Source organism: Eimeria tenella, genomic scaffold (genome assembly GCF_000499545.2).
Source record: "Eimeria tenella Houghton genomic scaffold, Eth_scaff24, whole genome shotgun sequence".
NCBI lineage: Eukaryota > Apicomplexa > Conoidasida > Eucoccidiorida > Eimeriidae > Eimeria > Eimeria tenella.
The window spans coordinates 111,379-132,961 of record NW_013542262.1 but is presented as its reverse complement, the minus strand read 5'-3'; the positions used below and the strand labels follow the sequence as shown (position 1 = coordinate 132,961).

The window sequence follows — 21,583 nt, the reverse complement described above, 5'->3', positions numbered from 1 at the left end:
CCCAAGGACAGCTGCGTCGTATGAGTTGAAATCATTCTTTTTCTGACGGTTTTCAAACTTCTAGCTAGCATTTGCCGTAGTGGCTTTACCAGCCGATGGATCTTGCCAATGGAGCTCAGCAAAGCAACGTGGCTACTTACCGAGGAAAGAAGCAACAGAAAGACTCAAGACAGATGGCGGCCGGAAAGCGCCTGGCCTCCCTTCACGCGAATCCGCTAGGATTTAAGGCTGCTTTTTGCCTCGGTGTATTACTATGGTGAGCAGCAAACTTTTGCATCCCCCAGCAACTAACGTCACGCGCACAAGCAAATTGAGACCACATCAACATAGTGGCCTGTAGCTCTTGACTATCTCCGAATTGTTGTTGATGGTTTTGCGTGTCCGCATATTTAGGGCTTTCATTACGCTCTTTCTATTTCGACGGTATCGGCTGACCTTCGACATGGATGAAGCAGAACAGCCGTTGACTCTTTTTTCTGAAGTTCGTTTTTGCATCACTTTTCCCGCGATTTCTGCATGTTGCGAGCACGTAGTCTATTCAAATAGCTTCCATAACGCTCAGTGAATGGATTTTGTCCGACTTCTGCATATTTTCAGAATGCACTGTATTATTCCTTCTACCTGGACGTTGTGCGCGCGCCTTCCTGGTTCAAGGCGCTTGAGTCGCTGCTGTAAGATACACAACGTTTTTCATGCACTTCTGATTTCTGTATGGAAGTATGCGGTTTTGTCTGTAATATTATCGATCTTTTGTTTCACTTTCCATTTATGATGGTCTTTCTGCAGGCACGACAACCGGTCTGAACATCCCGACGTCATAAACGCACTCGAGCGCTTCAACATCTACCCAGGTCAGGCAGTGAACAGATACTTCTGTTAAATTCCTGGTCAAAGTTCATTTAGATTTTCGCGAAATGCCTAATCACAGTCCAGTTAGATGGAGCTTTAGCCTATTACCTCTCGTCATTGAAGTCATATTCATTGAAGTCATAACATGACAGCTACACCTAGTTTTCTGTCTTAGTAAATTTACTGGATGGTTATATTCAGAACTGGTGCTCGGCTTCACCTACCGCGGCCTCCGCTGGCTCTTGGGATCCGCATTGCCCCTTTTTGTGAGAACGCCTTTCAACTTTTACGCCGCATGCAGTGCGTTAAAGTCCTTGAACAACCTGATCTCGAGGCACTATATATAGTTTTTTCTCACTTATCTGATAAGTGAAAGCATTTTATGGTGCCAATATGTTTGCGTCCGGTGCTGCTTGCAAAAGTGCTTTTACTTCGTTCTTTGTTTTGCCCGTTCGATTCAGGTTTCTGCTTCCAAGGGTTCGGCGTGGCTTGCTTCTGCGTGCTGGCTGCCTATTTGGGTGGGCTGTGGGAAAGAATGCGAAACAATTTAGTTGTTTTTTTTCTAACACGCTATTAGCCTTAAGGTTACTTTGGTTTGCTTCTGATTCCCGCATTCGCAGGGTCTAGTGTGCTGTGCGGCATTTGCTGCTTCGGTTTCTTTCTGGGCAATTTCTACCATCGGCTCATTCTGAGAACTGACGGTACTGCTCTACCTGCTTCGCGCTGCTGCAGCAACTGGACTGTATAGCTGTAGAACACGGGCACAGCTACTTGCTGCTAAGTGATACATGCCAAGTGGTTTTGTTTACTATTTGGCTGTTGTTTTTGTGTTTGCATGCAGCATTGACTCTGAGGGAACATTGGGGACTGCCCTTTCTCTGGCTAAATGTCATCGCCATTTACGTAATGTTGCAGCGGCACATGCGTTTCCGTGATCAATCGAAAGTAGGCTGTAGTTAGCAGGTCCCATGCTTGACACAAAACACACTACAAAGTCTCAAGAATAAGAACTTTTGAAGCCTCAGCGCAGCCGTGCCAAGCCTGCAGCTCTCTTGCATTCTATTTTCGCTTTAACTGTCTTCCCCCATAAGCATTCCTGTTTGTGACCCAGCTTGAGGTCTTTGTGGGTCTCCGCAGATATTTGGTCCTTTGATTACTGCTATTTTGACTGCGACTGGCCTGTTGTTCTCCTGGCAGTTTGGCGTTTTTATTTTGACGACTCAGGTCAGCTTCTTGAGGCAGTAAAAGTTCACTGCTGTTTAAATTCCTTGCTTTGAGAGAGCTCCTAGGATCATCCAAATTTGCAAAATAATTCGAAGATGGTTCTTTTGCTTGCAGATTTCGGCCCTATTCGGCATGTGCCTTCTTGGCTATCCCGTTTCAATCGTGATAAGACGCATAGCTGCGTTTTACATGGTCGCTCTTGCCTTTGTCTTCACTTTCATGTTTGCTTCAAAATACCTCGTGAGCTCACATGTGCCAGAGGAATGGGATGTTAAGAAGGCATCGAGCTAAATGCTGCATAACTCGAAGGAAACCCCCAAAGTCCATTTCCTGTGTTGGATAAGAGCACTGGAGACGTAGGACTGTGCCATCTGCTGCTTTCTTGTCATTGTATTGCGCGCAGGCCTTTTCGTTTTTCCCTCACGTCACACTTTCGGTATTCGTGAGTCTTTGGCTGTGTCCGCGGCATACGGCAAATCCCAGGCCGTTCGTAGGGTGGTTGTTCGCTGTGGACTTTTGGAGAGGCGTTGTTGCGGTGGGACTATGTTGTTTGATCCGCTGCGCACTAGTGCCGTGAGCTTATTGACACGAGCTATCCAAGTGAATATGAAGGCTTAGCTGCGAACCCTGAGCTACTGCATCAAGATTTCATAGCGACATAGCCCATCCACGCAACTAAACGTATTAGAGGAGACGCATTTCGGCCGACGGTCGCCCTATCAATTCAAACTTGTGCCATGTGTAAGCGCCGTGCCTTCTCATGTTACCAGTTGCTATTTCCTTGTGCACTCAGCTTCGAAAAGGACGACGCGCACGTTTTCAGCCTTTTGATGTACCACCTGGGCTTTTCCAAAGACACGTTCGACAGCAGCATTTACATCCTGGGGCACACAGTAAGCAGTTTTGCCCGCACACTGTTTGCTTGCTTGCTTTTGAGGCCACTGACTGTCAGCAGAGTCCCAATAAGGCACGAGTTGTTGTACAGTGCGCTGAATTCTCTTGTCATTTTGTGTTCAGGAGTTTCTGCCGCTCAATGCGACGCTGCTGCAGTACATGAGGTCCTCAGGCGTGCTGGTTGTGGCGGCCTTGATGGCGGTGGCCGCATTCCTCTTTCTTTCCAGGGAAATATTTCTGGTGCACGGTTTGTCGTGCAAAAATTGGGATTTGTTTATGTTATTTGACGAAGGACTGGTCCCTTCTCCAGACGCGAAGGAAAATCGCAAAAATGCCGTTAGCCCGTAAGCCTCAATCTGCGCCACAAACAGAGTCAGACATCCCCTCGGAAGCGGATGAATACCAACTACAAATTTTCGTACGAATTGCTGTCACTTTTGGCACAGAGAGGAGGAGAGTAGACAAGACGCAATTTCCAGGGAACGCGAGAAGCTGATGGCGATGATTGGAGGAGATGTTAGGATGAGGAAGCCCGTAAGTCCACTGAGGGAAGACGGAGTGGTTCGTGAACGTATCTTGTGTAATGTCGAACTCATTTATGACTTTTATGTCTACAGTTTAGCGCTTAAGGGTGCAAAGTTTCGAAAGTTCTTGTTTCTGAACAGGCCAGGCCAGTGGAGGCGGAGAAGCTGACTGAACCCGAAAGACCAACAACTCATGGATCAGCAGCTGATGAGCAATTGATCGGCGCCCTCTCTCCCGGATTATGCTACCTGTTTCTTCAAGTATGATCACGCTCATCTACAGCAGCAGTATGAGCCTTAGTTTCGTTTATGTTTCGAGAGTGTCTGCCTCATGCGCCCGTTTTGTTTTGCCATTGTGTTTGTTTTCCCTGAAGGCTTTCTTCTTCACAGCCTTGATGCTGCTTATAGCAAGATTGCGCATCTTAGCACTGCCACTTCTTTGCGTCTTCGCCTCCCTCTGTGCTTCAAAGGCGTTTTGGGGGAGTTGTGGCAGACGACTGCTATCAGCGCTGGGGTGTGTGAGAGCGTTTGTGCATGCGTTTTTGCATTTCTTGAAGCGCCGCAGCTAGCGCAGCTAAGCTTCAGCTTTACTGCGTTTTGGGGACAGCTTAGCGCAAAATACGGGTGCAGCAGTGCACTTTTGCAAATACAAAGGAAAGAAATATGCGTTTGCTTCTGACAGGCTATATGCGGCGCTGAGTAGAGCCGTTGGAAGACGTGTGCAGCGGCTACTAAAATTTGCAGCATTTTGCATTTTAATTTGTCTATCTGTCCTGCCATACTACATAAAGTTGCCTCTGAATGAGATGCTTACTCCCTTCCCCGCCCTGGAGAACGCCAACGGCCCCAGCAAGCAGAGCCTCTTCGCATGGCTGTAAGGCCGCATCTTTTTGCACCGGAATTCGAAATGCCCTTCTTATTTATTTCGCAGTTTCGAAATACATCTAGCTGCCATGCATGCATCATAATTTAACCTGCAACCCTTGGCATGCAGGGAAAAGAACGTGCCACCTGAATCGGGGATTTTGGCCGACATGACAACATCGGCGTCTATTCGCGCTGCCATCCCTTTTCTCCGCACTGTCATTCACCCGCAGTATGAAAACGTTGGAATACGGCGTCGAGTAAGGCTCTTTGAACCTCAGTTTGTTTCTTCTTTAAATCTTCAAGAGTTTCATCGAGCTTAGGCATTGCGATAAAATGATTAGACAGTAAATCTTCATTTTGGTCGTTATTAATGAAGGCGACGCTTTGAACCTCACTTTGGCTTTCCTTTATGTCCTCTACAGTTTGGTCGAGTGTAGGCACTTTTAAAAGTGGGTGGACAGTTGATCTTCATTGTTCATCCCAAGTGGAACTTCACGATGCTTGGAAGTGGTGTTTTGAGCCTAATTTCGTTTCTTCTTTAGACCTTCTAGATTTCCATCGAGTTTGCGCATTATCATAAAGTGAATAAAGAGTTGATCTTCATTTGGTTTCTGTAAATGCGTCGAAATGACGCGCCGCATGGCAATATTTGTTTCAATTTTTGCAGGTGCAGTTTGCCTATGGGTCGGCCGCATGCCCACCGATGGCTCTGTACAATCAGCTACTGCGAGATCTTTACAGAACGGACTATATTGTTCAAAGCAGCTTCAGATGTGCAGGTACTCATAGGCGAAATCAATCCAGTGACTCAAATCGCGATGGCAGTGACCCTAGCTTAGTTGCAGTTAACGCCTTGCTGCGTCTGGATGTTTCGTGGGCCAAACTACACTCACACTGGAGTTATAAAACTCTGCAAAACAAATTTTAATACTGCTTTACCTCTAGATCAGGTTTATTCCGCGGAAATGTGCAGTGCAGATATTTGGACCACCAGAGACGGCCCTTTGTGAGCATTTACCAACAGTGATGTTCCTTCTGAGCATTCATTGTTGGAATAAGATAATTAATCAAGTGAATAATGGAAACTTAGTATCATTGCTGCTTGTGCACTTCACAGCACCTCCCAACGCCCCAATTTCTGTCTTCGATGTGGCGAACAAAATAGACGAGTTTGATTTCAAGTGCCCAGCTGGTGTTTCAGTTGAGCAACGCTTTTGCTTTCGCACTTTATTTGACAATAATCCTTTCTTTAAGCTCGTCTACGCAAATGAGGTCTTCTCCGTTCTTAAAAGGCTTGATGTGCTCTCTCTAGACCATCAGGCTGCAGCTATTGAAGGCAGAATAAAAGAATACAAATCATTTGACTGGAAAAATAAGGTAAGAAGGGAGTAACTTAGGGGAGTAACTTAGGGGATTCTCAATACGCCCTAAACGGGGGGGAACCCGCCGCTGTAAAGCTGAGTATTGCTGGAATTACCTATCCATCTGCTGCCCTTGCTGCAGCAGCTGAAGCTATAACTGTAGTTTCTCTTTCCTGCGTGGCTAATGTAAGCATTAGCAAGGGCAAAAGTTGATTTGAAAATGGCCTGCAGTTGGTTCTTCTGCTGCGTGTTGCATCCGTTCTTGCAGATAATGGACAAATCAAGCTGGCAGCCCTTCATAGAACGTTGCAAATTGTAGGTGCTATGCTCGCCTCTGCAGCGGTATTCTTTTCGTTTTTGGGGGAGACTAATTTGGGTTTTGAGTATTAATAAAGGAATTAGAAGCGAAGGTTCACTGTGTAGCTTTTTGGGCCTGTGATTGCACTTAGGACGGATCCTCACTGTGGAGCTAACATTGCTGGTCTAGGTCTGCGCATGTTGGAGCGCCACCACCTTCAGGAAGTATCTTATTCTGCATTTCATTGCCATCAGTTTATTTCTCGAATAGACAAATCAGCAGTTGTATTTCGCATGCTGCCTTGTAGTTACAAGCCAAAACCTGCTAGGTCTGCTTCTGCTGTTGCTGCTGCCGCCGCGCCAGGTGGGAACGCTTCTTCATTCTCTGGCTGTGGAGAACTTCAGCGACACCGAGACACTGGAGCAGTACGCTCTATACCTCGATTTCAACTTGCGCAAGCCTCAGGCTGCACTGAAGTACTACCAAGTGAGCCTTCAGCCCTCTTTCTTTTTTTTCACACAGGTGGATCTTATGAGGGAAGTTTCTAGTGGCTGCATGATTGCAGCTGGATAAGTACCTTTTACAAATAATATTTTAAAGAAACTTTCGTTACCTGGCTGGTTACGACTCCTGCAGAAGGCAGCGGCGGTGAGCCCGCCGAACTTTGGCCGGGCAGTTCAGTACGCGCTCTACGTGCAGGAAAACGTGAAAGACAGAGAGAAATTCATTGATGCAGCTGACTATGTCGCCAAGTGAGGCCTAATTTTGGATTGATTTTCGCTAGAAGCGTGGCCACTTTTGAAAAGTGCAGCTTCTTGTGAATTTAGGCTGCGGGGGTGGTGCGGTTCAGGGCAGCGGAACTACTCAATGATCACAGACTTAATCTTTTAGAGGAGGTGGATAACATCTGCAGAGGCGCTGTGCTGCTGCAGCTGCTGGCGGGAGAGAAGCGTATGACAGAAGCAGCAGCAGCAGCAACAGCAGCAGCAGTATCGCGAAAGCGATCACAAGGTTGTTGTTTTTTCTCTAGCGGCGTCCAGCCACAGTGTTCCTCTCAGTGCTGCTGATAGTAAAGGAATTATTACAGCAGTGCTGCTGATAGTAAACAATTATTGCTGCAGTGCTGCTGATAATAAGGAATGTTGCTGACGCTGCGCACGTTGCTGCTGCTGGTTCTTCGGCGCAGGAGATGATATTGCAAGCGAAAAGAGAGAGGAACTTGCAGAGGCTGCTCACGAATTGTGGCAGAAGGCACGGGTAAGGAATCCAAAGAGACACAAATCATTCTTCCGTTGTGATTCCACATAAACATACATATAATAGCTTTCTACATGCCAGTCCTGTTTCCTAATTTACTCATTTAGTTCAACTTTTGCGGCGAAGCTTTAGCTCATACGGTGCTAAGTAGCAGGACTATTTAGATGTGCAAATGCTTGTACACTGGCTTTTATGCTGTAAGTCTGTAAATGCTCGAATGCAAATGCATGCATGCGTCTTGGTGTGCATATCCACTTTCTACTTTAAATGCCCCTTAGAACGCATGCAAATTGTGCAGAAGCAGCTGAATATGCGTTTTGTTGCCAGGAAATAAACATTCAAAATAGTTGCGTAGTTCGGCATTGGCAGCTTTTTGAAGGTGAAAATCTTTCCACCCCAAGACGCCTCCTCCACTTTTTCGTGGGGAACTTTGCAGCCGTCTGACTGTCCTAATTAATCGTTTAAACGACATACTGAGAAGTTGATTTAAATGTTATTTGTGCATTTAACCTGTGCGCAAATACTAATCCTGCGAGGGTTTTCCTTGTTTCACGTCCGCACACAAATGCCAAGGGACATACGGAAGGATATGCATTAGGTGGTGCAAGTCGACACGAAATTCGTGTCTAAAAGCCAATAAGTAGTTAAGATAAGCAGATTGAGTCGGAATAGAGGGAGAATAAAAAGCAAGTTGCGCTTTATTAGTCGGCGGGGGGAGTTGCATGCATCCTGGAGGAGGCTCCGCGCAGCAGTTCGTGCAGAATCCACTGACACCGCCACTCCAAATGCACTTGTTTGCCCCGCTTTCTTTCGAGAACTATTTCCAAATTTCTTTTTGTCCTCTTTGCCAGTGTGCGGCATTCGCCTCGATGTTGGCGACGCAAATGTGCGCAAGTTCTTGCCGCTTCGACAGCTGCAGCATTTCGTCCACCGATTTCAGCTCCTCGTAAAGCGGCTGCAGCAAAACAGCCACCGTTCATCGCATTGGACATTTAAATTAATTTATAATTCACAAATGAAACATTGTTTGATTTTTAAATTGATTTATAATTCAGGATTAACTCCTTCTATTCGAGATCAAGCTGCTGCAAAGCCGATCACAGCAACCCCGACTTGTGCACATTCAGTTTGCGCTGCATCTGGATGTGGCAGCAGCAGCAGGGGGTACATAAAAAGAATATCTATTTGAACAGAAAATAACAAATGTTTGTGCATTTTCTTCCACCTAAACAGATGCATGCAGCTGTTGAACACTAATAAATATTTGCGCATTTCCTTCCACCCAAGCAGATGCATGCAGCTGTTAAAGCGCCAAAAAACAGAAAAATGACCAAACAAAAACTCACTTTGACGACGAAATTAATAAAACCAACTTGAGAAGACACAAATTCCTTCTCATGCAGCGAGCGGTCGCAGAGAAAGGATTTCGGAAGCCCCAGACGCTCCTCTTCGTCCCCCTAAAACGCAAACAACACAAAACACTACAAAGTCCTGCTCTTGCCACGTTGCTGCAGCAGGCTGCAGCAGCCACTGCAGCAGGCTGCAGCAGCCACTGCAGCAGGCTGCAGCAGGCTGCAGCAGCCTCCCTTGCATTGCGCGATGAACAAGTTTGTACAATTGGATATTACAGTCTTCGCCAATACTTTGTAATATTTGTCAATTATTTGGCAATATTTGTCAATTCTATAAAATCTTTGTCAATTTCTTGCAATATTTGTCAATTTTGTGCAAACTTCGTCAATTTTTTGCAATCTTTGTCCATTCATGTGTCAATGTTTTATAATCTTTGTCATATAAATCCACTGAAGCTCACTTGGTCATAAAACTCTGTCACCACGCGTCTGCACCATTCCTCGTGCTGTTCCCAACAAGTCGCGGCGTGCCCCAAGTCTGCCGCTTTGACGCACATGGAGATAACGCGGCTGAAGTAAAAAACAGAAAACAAATAAATACAAATCAGAAATAAATACAAATAAAAAACAAAAATACATAAATTAATGCATGCAGATGCAAAAAAGTGTGCACTTGCAAAACATGTTTGTCTGCCTCCCTGGATGCAACTGTGTACAAATATGAAAAGATAAATGCGGAAGTAAGTCTTTTCTAGCACTGCACTCAATATATATATATATATAAATACGTATATATATATTTATATATATATACTTAAATCCACTCCATTTGTATTTCTTTTCTGGCTTGAAGGCCCCAGAAAACTCAAAAGCGGTTGCAGTTACCCTGCACCGGTGAAGCTGTACATACACTTCAAATGCATGCGATAAAGGAACTTCTTCAGATCTCAACCAGTGCAGTTTAATGAAGCTGATTAAACCCAAATTAAGACTTTTTAACCTTTCCGTATCCGCATCTTGCAGCAGCAGCTCGGAGTCTATTCAAATACCATTTTATACGGAAAATTACACTTGTGAAAATGTTTCAATGTGAACACTTATATGCTCAATTATGTTCATTTCAAGGCACAGGCAACTGCTGTTTGCTTCAAGAACTGAGGCTAATGAAAGCCCACGTTCTGTCTTCTTCGTTGCTGGCAATATTGAATTCTCCGTTGATTCTTTTCGTTCGAAATGCACTAATGTGGTCGAAATGCATTTTCATATCTGTCGATAAAATCCACTCAATTATGTACTTCCGAATTGCGCGGTAAGCGCAGTCTGTCGCCTTCTCCAGAATGTTGCACTGAGGCCTAAGAAAGAAAGAATAAAAAAACAAAAAAACAAAAAAAAAAACCGAGTAGATTATTCAGAATCCAGCTGTCTGTACACCCCAGTTCATTTGGCCCACAAGAAAGTCCCCACGACCTGCTCACTTAAACTGCTTCTTATTGTTCGCTTTCTGGCTTTTTATTTAGCATTAAGACTAGCAGCTGCTAATGCCATTCTATTAATGCCATTTCTGCCACATTCTTGTTAAATCTATTATCTACAACTCCAAACTCCAGTCCCACAGCTCATCGGAATTGCCTGTGAAACTGAAAAGAACTGCTGCTGCCCAAACTGCCATTTTCGAATTTAAACATTTGTGGCATTTTTGCATTTGGTATTTGTGGCATTTATTATTCATTCGAATCTGCAACTTCTGGCACTTGTGCATTTCGAATTAAAATTTGTGGCATTTGTGCATTTTAAAAATATATAACTTTGTTGCATTCGTGCATTGCGAATACAAAATTTTGTGGCATTAATGCATTTGCATTTGAACTTAGAACCTGTGGCATTTAGAATATAAAACTTTGTGGCATTAATGCATTTGAATTTAGCATTTGCGGCATTTGTGGCATTTAAAATAAAAACGTGGCATTAGTACATTTGAACTTCGCACTTGTGGCATTAAAAATAAAAGAATTGAGGCATCAATGCATTTGAACTTCGCACTTGTGGCATTTAAAACAAAGAAATTGTGGCATCAATGCGTTTGAACTTAGCATTTGTGGCATTTAAAATAAAGAATTGTAGCATTAATGCATTTGAATTTAGCATTTGTGGCATTTAAAATAAAAGAACTGAGGCATTAATGCATTTGAACTTCGTGGGATTCCGCACTTGCTGAGAATGCGGAAAGTCAAGGCGGAGTGGTGGTTCTCCAGCACGGAGTTGTCGTTGTAAGTAATTGCCAAAGGCGTGTTGGCTGCAATCATGAAGTTGTTGTTTCGCCCGGGGTGACCCTGCAGCGGCAGCAGACTCCGCAGTGCAGCTGGCGCGAGTTCGAACTCTAAAGTGCCCAAACGCGGATAATTCGACTCTTCAGCACAATATTAATGGGGTTTTAAGACATATTCGCTGGGGTTTAGGGTTTAGGGTTTGGGGTTTAGGGGGGCTGTGAATTGAAGCGGTGCGGCGATGCTGCGTGGTCTGTCAGGTGTCTGTACACCGCAGCGCTGGGCTGCGATTCTGATAGGGCGTGGAAACACTTCTTGGAGATGAATTTCAAATCAACTTTCGTCTAAAAGTGAAACAATTTAGATATTTATTTTGAATTAAATGCAAAAAATAACATTTCGCCACTCCCACTGTCCTTCAAGAACACTCCACAGACTCCCACTCACCACATCGTGGCAAAGAGATGCAATTCCAACGGCAATATCTTCCAGGTCGCTCATGCTGCGCGAAAACAATAAATAGAAAATAAATAAAATGAAATCAAATAAATTAATTACAATTACCCTCAGAATAAAAAATTAAATACACAAAATTAATTTCAACTACCCTCAGCCCTCAGCCCCTTGAGCTGGACGTACGTACACCCCGCGTCTTCGCGCAACTTGAACACCCCCACCATCAGCAAGAAGCCACAAATATAAGAACGAGACTCCCACAAGTGAAAGTCAATTCTAAATATATTATCTAAAGAAAAGGAATAAAAAAGACAAATCAATTCTAAAAATATTCGACAAAAAGAGAAATCTACGTGACTTACAATTCGCGGACGCGAAGCATCTCAAGAAGGCAAATGGTCATGTGACAAACCTGCACAAGCCGCAAAACAACAATGAAAAAGAAATGCAGATTAAAATGAATAATAATAATAGTAATAACTAGTAATAATAATAATAATAATAGTAATAACAGTGGTAATAATGATAGTAATAATAATAATAATAACAATAATGATAATAATAACAATAAGAATAACGATAATAATAATAATGACAATAATATTACCTACAATAATAGTAATAAATAATAGTAATAATGATAATATTAACATCAATAACAATGATAATAGTAAATAATAGATCAAATCAAGAATGACCAAGTAGGAATGGAGACAAGAGGAGGAGTTGCCTCTGCTGGCTGGCCTTTGGAAATGTTTGTAAGTGGAAAATGAAATTAATAATTGAAAAGTAAAATTAATAATTAAAACATAAAATTAATAATTAAAAAATAAAATGAATAATCAAAAAAATGAAATAAACAATTGAAATATAAAATCAATAATTTAAAAATAAAATTAATAATTAAAAGATAAAATTAATAATTAAAACATGAGATAAATAATTGGAAAATGAAATAAACAATTGGAAAATGAAGTTAACATTTGCAAAATGAAATTAATAGTTGAAAATTGAAAAAAATAATGGGGAAAACTGAAAACTAAATGGAAAATGAAATAAATAATTGGAAACAAAACAAATAATTCAAAACAAAAATAATTAAAACAACTAACTGTGGCTCCATGGAGTGCGATGTGGTAAGGATTTCCTTTGTAGCCGTTGTTGACTTCATTCAACACTTTAAATAAACAAATTAAACATATTTATTTAAATAAAAGCATTAAAATAAAATAAATAATTAAAATAAAATAAATAAACTAACAGTGGCTCCATGGAGCGCGTGGTGGTAGGGATTTTCTTTGTAGCCGTTGTTGACTTACAAAAGACTTTAAATAAACAAATTAAACACATTTATTTAAATAAAAGTATTAAAATAAATAAATAAATAAATAAATAAATAAATAAATAAATGAATAATAAACTAACAGTGGCTCCATGGAGCGCGTTGTGGTAGGGATTTTCTTTGTAGCCGTTGTTGACTTCGTCTAGGAAGTTCGAAAGGATATCCGTGTTGAGACTGATATCTGGCGAAAGACAAAAAGGAGACAAAATTGTAAATCCAACTTCAAACAAAGGACGCGAACTCTCCCGTCCAAACTGAATAAAATCTAAACTCCAGTCCACTCCGATCTTGGCGCTGTACTCCTTCAGCGCCTGCTGTACGTACACCCCACCACACCCGCCCCACAACACCCCTAATGCTTCGCAGCGTTCTCTCGCTGCTTTTATTCACAACTTTCGCTGCTTTTATTCAAGACGTTTGCTGCTTTTGTTCAAGACTTTTGCTGCTTTTATTCACAGCTTTTGCTGCTTTTATCACAACTTTTGCTGCTGTTGTTGACAACTTTTGCCGCTGTTATTCACAACTTTTGCTGCTAGTATTCACAACTTTTGCTGCATTTATTAACACTTTTTCCTGCCCTTTTCAACAGCTTTTGCTGCATTTATTGACAACCTTTGCTGCTTTTATTCACAGCTTTTGTGCTGCAAAAATTGACGACAAATCTTTCTGTCCTTCTGAACTTCTCGCTGCCTCCTCCAATTTGCATTTCTAAATTAAATTCCAATTTCAATTTGCACTTCCAATTTCCAATTTGCATTTCCAAATTAAATTTCCAATTTGCACTTCTAATTTGCATTTTCAAATTTCAATTCCAAATTCGATTTGCAATTCACTTTTCAACTTGCACTTCAACTTTGGCTTTTCAAACTGCACTTCGAATTTGCATTTCCAAAAATAATATCCAAATATAAATATAAATATAACTATAAATATAAATATAAATATAAATTAAAAATTGAATTTATTTATTTTTATAAAAGCTCACGAGAGTGTCTATAGTTCCGAAAACTCGCGTCCGCCGCCTCACGGCCAAACTGGTCATGCGGGAAAGCTTTCTGGGTTTGCTGATTCCTTCCCTCCTCAAATCGGAAACGTAGCTCTTCGCGAAACCCTGAAAAAAAACAAAAAAGAACAGAAAAGCATGCAAAACGCATGCAAAACGCGTGCAAAATGCATGCACAACGCATGCAAAATGCATGCAAAATGCGTGCAAATCGCGGGGAAAAACGCGTGCGGATTGCATGCAAAACGCTCGCAGATCGCGTGCTCCAGCAACACGCAGCAGCAGCAGCAGCAGCAGCCGCAGAGACGCGTGCTGCTTCTGGAAATGGTTTATAAATTTGAAGTTTCCCTCCCTTCAAATTATCATTTGTAACTTCTCCCGAGCTTCCCGATTTGACACAAATTGGACTAAAACAAAATAATGTATTTAACCCATTCAAACATAACATACATATATAAATATATATATATATATATATGTTTATAGGCACAATATTCACATATTTGTATACATATGTATATGCATATAAGACCAGTATACACATGTGTGCACAGATATGCAAATAAACAGCATATATTTGCAAATATTAATTATATTTAAAGATTAAAACACTTATTGTCCCACGTCTTTGCAAGTGTCCGCGTTGAACTGGTAAATGTTGTCCGAAAACGTCAAGTTGTGCCACATACATGAATGCATGCAGAATGCAGATCTTTGTGCACAGATATGCAAATAAACGGCATATATTTGCAAATATTAATTATATTTAAAGATTAAAACACTTATTGTCCCACGTCTTTGCAAGTGTCCGCGTTGAACTGGTAAATGTTGTCCGAAAACGTCAAGTTGTGCCACATACATGAATGCATGCAGAATGCAGATCTTTGTGCACAGATATGCAAATAAACGGCATATATTTGCAAATATTAATTATATTTAAAGATTAAAACACTTATTGTCCCACGTCTTTGCAAGTGTCCGCGTTGAACTGGTAAATGTTGTCCGAAAACGTCAAGTTGTGCCACATACATGAATGCATGCAGAATGCAGATCTTTGTGCACAGATATGCAAATAAACGGCATATATTTGCAAATATTAATTATATTTAAAGATTAAAACACTTATTGTCCCACGTCTTTGCAAGTGTCCGCGCTGAACTGGTAAATGTTGTCCGAAAACGTCAAGTTGTGCCACATACATGAATGCATGCAGAATGCAGATCTTTGTGCACAGATATGCAAATAAACGGCATATATTTGCAAATATTAATTATATTTAAAGATTAAAACACTTATTGTCCCACGTCTTTGCAAGTGTCCGCGCTGAACTGGTAAATGTTGTCCGAAAACGTCAAGTTGTGCCACATACATGAATCCATGCAGAATGCAGATCTTTGTGCACAGATATGCAAATAAACGGCATATATTTGCAAATATTAATTATATTTAAAGATTAAAACACTTATTGTCCCACGTCTTTGCAAGTGTCCGCGTTGAACTGGTAAATGTTGTCCGAAAACGTCAAGTTGTGCCACATACATGAATGCATGCAGAATGCAGATCTTTGTGCACAGATATGCAAATAAACGGCATATATTTGCAAATATTAATTATATTTAAAGATTAAAACACTTATTGTCCCACGTCTTTGCAAGTGTCCGCGCTGAACTGGTAAATGTTGTCCGAAAACGTCAAGTTGTGCCACATACATGAATCCATGCAGAATGCAGATCTTTGTGCACAGATATGCAAATAAACGGCATATATTTGCAAATATTAATTATATTTAAAGATTAAAACACTTATTGTCCCACGTCTTTGCAAGTGTCCGCGCTGAACTGGTAAATGTTGTCCGAAAACGTCAAGTTGTGCCACATACATGAATGCATGCAGAATGCAGATCTTTGTGCACAGATATGCAAATAAACGGCATATATTTGCAAATATTAATTATATTTAAAGATTAAAACACTTATTGTCCCACGTCTTTGCAAGTGTCCGCGTTGAACTGGTAAATGTTGTCCGAAAACGTCAAGTTGTGTCTGGCCTCCGTCAGCAGCTGCTGCACACGGGCTCTTTCGTCTTCCCCCATTTGCGCGCTCAAGACCACCCCTTGCACCTGCATGCAAGGAATTAAAAAGGAGTTTTGTTTGCACAATAAAATTGGATTAAGTCCTTCATTTCGAAATAAATGAATAATAAAGCAGATTCAGGCTCTTTTTGACAAATAATATGGTTAAATTGGTTAAAGACTTCCTTTTTAATAGGTGATAGTTGAATTAAATCTTTTATTTGATTCGTAATGTGATAAAATAGATTAAAGACTTTCTCTCATACTAAATGATAATTCAATTAAGTTCTTTCTTTGATAATAAATGGATTTCAATTTAATTAAACCCTTTATTTGAGAGTTAATAAATGATAAAAAAAATTAAATCCTTTCCTTTACAATAAATGATAAATGAATTAGGCCCTTTCTTTGATAATAAATGAATGATGAAATATATCAGGTCCTTTCTCAAATCATGAATAATTGATAAATGACTTAATTCCTCTTTTCATCATAGATAAATGATAAATGAATTAATTCCTTTTAATCATAAATAAACGATGAAATAAATTAAGTGCTTTCTTTGCCAATAAAAGAATGACAAAGTAATTTAAATCCCCCTTTTATTAATAAGGGCCAAAATGAATTAAGTCCTTTTTTTGAATTCTTAAGACTGCCTTCAGAGGCAGCAGCAAACAAACAAAAGTCGAAAATAATTAAAATGACTAAAACCCATTCTTTAAATTCGTAAGACTGTCTTCAAAGACAGCACACACATAAATATATAAATAAATAAATAAATAGAAATAAAAAAATAAATTAATATTCAACTTTTCCACCGACCTCCCCGCTGCCACTCAGCCGCATCCGTTTATTCTTTTTCCTTTCTTTAAATTTCTTTAAATTGCCTTAAATTTCCCTTTAATTCTTTCAAATTCTCTTTTATTTCCTTTAATTTCCATTTATTTTCTAATTTCCGCGCTGGATCCTAAAAACGAGGCAAGAGCTGTTTCGGGTTTCTGCAACTCCTGTTTGCTGTTTGCAAGTCTTTCGCTGCGGATTTGCAGCTTTCTTCCTCTTCTCACCAAATCTAAATTGCGAATTACACTTTCCAAAGGAGTCGAAGGCACTGGAACTCTTTTTCTTTTTTGTTTGTGAAAGATTTGGTCTTCCAGCAAGTCCAGCCGGTCGTCAGCTGTCTGTACACCCCAGCCGCATGCACCGACGCCCGCCACCGGAATTGCGAAAGCGGGAAGAATGAGAAAATTCAAATGCGCAACTGATTAGCAATTAATAAAATTGAAATTAAAATTGAAATTAAATTGTATTGTATTAAAATTAATTAAACTGAAAGGATATTGTCGGAGATCTGCCAAACACACACTGCGACAAAGCTGATCCCGACACCGTCCTCATGCTGCAGTTTGCCCCTGCACTGCCAAACCCTAAACCCTAAACCCTAAACCCTAAACCCTAAACCCTAAACCCTAAACCTTTGTTTACCTTGAGCTTCCAGAAGAGGACACGGCGTTTGTGTTCGTGTATCATGGCAGCTTGGTCCAGCACCATCACAAGAACTGCCAAAAGAAAATAAATGAGAGCAGCTGCAGCCCAGTAGCCTTCTTCATCTTTCGGGTGTACAGACACCGCAACCTTTATGGAGAGACACCCAATCGAGAGGGCCCAAAAGACCGAAATAAAGGTCAAATAAAAACAATACGCGTAGCTGCAGCAAAACGCAGAAACGGAATTTCAAATTAATATAAATAAAACAAATGTTTCCCTTTGTTTCTCGCAAGGTTGCTTTGACGGGGTGTACGTACACTGCGCATCATAGCGTCAGGGGCAGCAAAAAGGAAAAAAATAAAATTGAATTTTAAAAACGCATGCAAACAGAAAGCCCATGAAAGCCCTGCGCAGCGCTGTGCAGGATAGCGAAAATGCAGAACTTCAAAAGAATGGAAAATGTGCAAAACGCGCAAAAGAAATAAATGCACTAAGAAATAAATGCATTAAGAAATAAATGCATTACGAAATAAATGCATTTCCCGTAATAAACGCATTAAGAAATAAATGCATTAAGAAATGAGTGCATTTCGTGTAAGAAATGCACAGAGGAACAAATGGATTAAGAAACAAACGGATTTCGCGTAAGAAATGCATTAAGCAATAAATGGATTAAGGAAGAAATGGAGTAAGAAATAAATGCGAAGTGCGAAGCGGCTGCAGCTGCGGCCGTCGGAGCTGCTGGGGTGTACGTACACTCACCGGATGGCCGCGAGGCTGTAGGGAATGAGAAGGAGCAGCACCGTCTCCAAAACTCCCATCAAGTTGTAAACGAAGAAGTCGCGGCGGGCGAGGAGGGGCCTCTGCAGGGCCTGGGCTGTCACTACAATGCGGACAAGAGCTCGGAGGGAAAGGATCTGCGGCAGCAGCAAGAAGGCGCAGCCGCAGCAGCGCTGCAACTTGAACGCAACTTGAACTCGGCCCAAACAGCCCCCCAGCGGCTCCTTTTGCCGCCACTTGCAAAGTTCACCGTTTAAAACACTTATTGCAATCAATTCTGCAAAAACTGCGCAAAAAAAGCCCCGAAACGCCCGAAACGCATGCAGCACTTGCATGCAGCAGCGAGGTGTCTGTACACCGCAGATGCGCGCGCGCACGCGCAGGAGCTGCACAGACACCCGAACGGGGCCTCGGGAAGGGCTTTTCCTTTCTGTTTGCAAACAAAAGAAATAATTGTTTGCATTTATTCTTTTATTCGCAAAAGGAAACAACAAAAGCCCCCTCGGGGCTGCATGCAGCAAACAGCGCGAAAGAGGCGCTCACCGCCGCAGTGGTGGCCGCAATGCTGAACTCGAGGTAGCGGCGGCAGCAGTACGCGAAGCTGCATGCAGCCATGAGCAGCAGCAGCAGCAAACTGCATGCAAGTTCAGCAGCAAAGAGTTTGGGGGAAAGGCCGCAGCAGCTTCTGGCCACGAAGAAGTGCAGCGTGAACAGCGCAGCAGCCAGCAGAGCCCCCAGCAGCGTCTGCAGCGGCACTTTGCGGCAGCTGAAGTCCACAAACTCCACTTCAGTTTTTTTCCTTTTGAAGCTCAAGGGCCTCCAGCTCCTAAACCGCTGATTTAGGGTTTGGTAGGGCCCGTAGAGGTCGCTGAAGGCCTCGCAGTTTGCTGCTCGCATGTAGGCCACGCAGGTCTGCAGCCACAGCGGCAGCCGCAGCCGCAGCAAACCCCCCACCTGCTGCAGCTGCTGCTGCTGCTGCTCCTCCTGCTGCTCCTCCATGCTCTCTGCAGCAGCGCCAAAGGCCCCACCCACGCTCCTCAAACTCAAACCCTAGGGCCTAGGGTTTGGGATTTAGGGTTTAGGGTTCGGGGTTTAGGGGTTAGGGTTTGGGGGTTAGGGTTTGAGGTTAGGGTTTGGGGCTCCGAAGCCAAGGCCTGGGGTTTAGGGTTTAGGGTTTAGAGAGTAGGATTTTGGCCAAAGCTAGGGTTTAGGGTTTAGCGTTTAGGGTTTAGGGTTTAGGAGCTGACCAAAGGACTCTTCGTCTTGGGAGTTTAGGTCGGAGGTGGAGCAGCGGGCGGGAGCGTCGGGCGCTGCTGCTGCTGCTGCTGCTGCTCCTGCTGCAGCAGCAGAAGGGAAGCAGCTGATCATGCGGCTGCGGCTTTCATCCCCGTCTTGCAAAGAAAAGCAAACAGAATTTGCCTCTTCTCCCGAAACCCTTTCTCCCCAGTCTGCTGCTGCTGCTGCTGCTTCTGCTGCTTTTCTTCCGCTTTCGAAAAACACCACATCCACGAGGGTTTTGAACCTGGGCCCGCTGTGCTGCCGCGCTGCTGCTGCTGCTGCTGCTGCTGCGGGCGACGCGGCCGACGCGGGCGAGGCGCTCGCTGCGGGCGACGCTGTTGCTGCTGGCGACAGCGACGCTGCTGCTGCTGCTGGCGATGCTGCTGCTGCTGGCGATGCTGCTGCTGCCGGCGATGCTGCTGCTGGCGATGCTGCTGCTGCTGGCGATGCTGCTGCTGACGAGGCCACTGCCACAGAAGCCACTGTTAGCGATAAGGCCGGCGAAGCAGAAGCTGGCGAGAGTGCTGGCGATGCTGCTGCTGCTGGCGATGCTGCTGCTGCTGGCGATGCTGCTGCTGCTGGCGATGCTGCTGCTGCTGGCGACGCTGCTGCTGCTGCTGGCGATGCTGCTGCTGCTGCTGCTGCTGGGGAAGCCCTTGCCAGCGACGCGGCCCGCGAAACTGCTGCTGGCGTCGCCGCAGCGAACGAGGCCGCCAGCGAGCCGGCCGGCGACAGCCCTGCTGCTGCTGCTGCTGCTGCTGCTGCTGCTCTGGGCCTTTGCTGCGGGGGCTGCGGCGAAGCAGCAGGGGAAGCCCCACGGGCCAGCCGCGAGAGTTTGGGGACGAAGCTGCTGCTGCTGAAGTTGTGGGGAAAGCTGGGGGAAGTGCTTTTTGCTGCTGCAGCAGGCGAGCAGGCAGCATCCCTTTGCTGCTGCTCCCGCGGCGTGGGGAGCATGGAGAGTGCAGCAGCAGCAGCAGCAGCAGCAGAGCTGCGCGCTGCAGCAGCAGCGGCTAGGCGAGGGAGCGAAGGCTGCAGCAAGTCCCCTGCCCGGGCCCCTCTCTGTCCATCCTAATCTGCACGGCTTCCCGTGCAGCAGCCTGCAGCAGCAACTGCTGCTGCAGCAGCAACTGCTGCTCGCGGGCCAACTGCTGCAGCACTCAGGGGCCCCTGCGCAGCATTTAGCGGAGTTCGCCGAAAGGGCTTTCCCCTTGACTTTAAAAACCCAACAGAAATTCAAGTTCGCCCCCAAAGCCGCGGTGCAGGCCGCGAGTGCTGCTGCTGCTGCTGCTGCTGCTGCTGCTGCTGCATGCAGCTGCTGCACTCGCAGCAGCAGCAGCAGCGCCTTCGGCCGCGGACCAGCGGTTCAGTGCCCCCAGGCCGCGCTCTTGCGGCCTTTTCGACTTTTGCCAATCTTGACTTAAAAGGGGACTTTCGGGTGTACGTACACTCCAAAAATCCCACGAAAAGGCCCCACAAACAGCTCTTTTGCTGCTGCTGCTGCGCCCGCCGCCCCGCTGCTGCTGCTGCTCCTTTGCATTTCCCCGATTCCTCAAGTCCACAAAAAGCTCTTCTACAACAAGTCCTTTCCAACCAAAAGAAAGCACAAAGAGGCACTGAGGGGGCTGCCCCGCTGCTGCGCCGCGTGCAGCTGCAGCAACACAGCCGCAGCCGCAGCAGCAGCAGCAGCGGCGGCGGCAGCAGCGGAGAACTTCCGGGAATTCCCCGCCTTTTTGCTGCTGCTGCCTCGCACCTATAGGCCTAATTCAACTCTCTTAGTTTTTCTTAATTGCAACTGCATTCGTAATTCAAGTCCTCGCAAAAAGCCACGGCCAGCAGCAGTTGTCTCACGCTGCGCTCCTGCTGCAGCTGTGCTGCTTTTCGATGCTGCATTTCCTAGTTTTGCAGAAAATGAGAAACTCGCAGATCTGTCTCCAAAAGCCTCTCCAAATTGTTGAATTAGTTTTTGGCTTTATTTCGCAGCTCGAAGTGCAGCTTTAGTCCACTTTAAGCGCCAGCGGCTTCACTTCGATTCAAGTTTTGAACGCAGGTTTCGCCTTCTTCCGAGACTAGCTGACTGGGCTTGAACGCCTTCAAAGCCGCAGTGAAAGCTTCTAACAATAAATAATAAATGCTTTAGAAGTATTTTAGTTAAGAAGAAACTCCATTCGCTCAGTGGAACAACCAGTTCCGGGCACCTGCGCGGCCCCTGCTCCCTGCGGCGCTGCGGAATTTCCCGCAAGTTCAGACTGCTTTCTGCGGCCCTCTGCTCGCGACTAAA

General features: G+C 44.0%; 2 protein-coding genes across 2 annotated transcripts; one reads left to right on the top strand and one right to left on the bottom strand.

The window, feature by feature from the left end:
* Nucleotides 1-95: 95 nt before the first annotated feature.
* On the top strand, nucleotides 96-7,718 carry ETH_00003660 (uncharacterized protein; the record flags this gene model as incomplete). Its single annotated transcript, XM_013374949.1, has 21 exons — nucleotides 96-256; nucleotides 394-481; nucleotides 598-671; nucleotides 787-851; nucleotides 1,691-1,794; nucleotides 2,188-2,313; nucleotides 2,477-2,646; nucleotides 2,867-2,966; nucleotides 3,091-3,311; nucleotides 3,414-3,501; nucleotides 3,633-3,752; nucleotides 3,866-4,005; nucleotides 4,486-4,615; nucleotides 5,026-5,137; nucleotides 5,476-5,735; nucleotides 5,988-6,034; nucleotides 6,422-6,503; nucleotides 6,654-6,769; nucleotides 6,868-7,028; nucleotides 7,204-7,274; nucleotides 7,602-7,718. The coding sequence occupies 21 exons, from the start codon at nucleotides 96-98 to the stop codon at nucleotides 7,716-7,718; spliced, it is 2,553 nt and encodes an 850-aa protein (XP_013230403.1).
* A 373-nt stretch (nucleotides 7,719-8,091) lies between these two features.
* Nucleotides 8,092-20,259, bottom strand: ETH_00003655 (3',5'-cyclic phosphodiesterase, putative; the record flags this gene model as incomplete). The annotated part of the gene is made up of 15 exons (XM_013374948.1): nucleotides 8,092-8,229; nucleotides 8,621-8,731; nucleotides 9,088-9,196; nucleotides 9,802-9,978; nucleotides 10,835-10,956; nucleotides 11,338-11,392; nucleotides 11,709-11,758; nucleotides 12,772-13,002; nucleotides 13,674-13,799; nucleotides 15,676-15,810; nucleotides 16,827-16,940; nucleotides 17,245-17,467; nucleotides 18,010-18,164; nucleotides 18,571-19,031; nucleotides 19,275-20,259. The coding sequence occupies 15 exons, from the start codon at nucleotides 20,257-20,259 to the stop codon at nucleotides 8,092-8,094; spliced, it is 3,192 nt and encodes a 1,063-aa protein (XP_013230402.1).
* Between the last annotated feature and the right edge of the window lie 1,324 nt (nucleotides 20,260-21,583).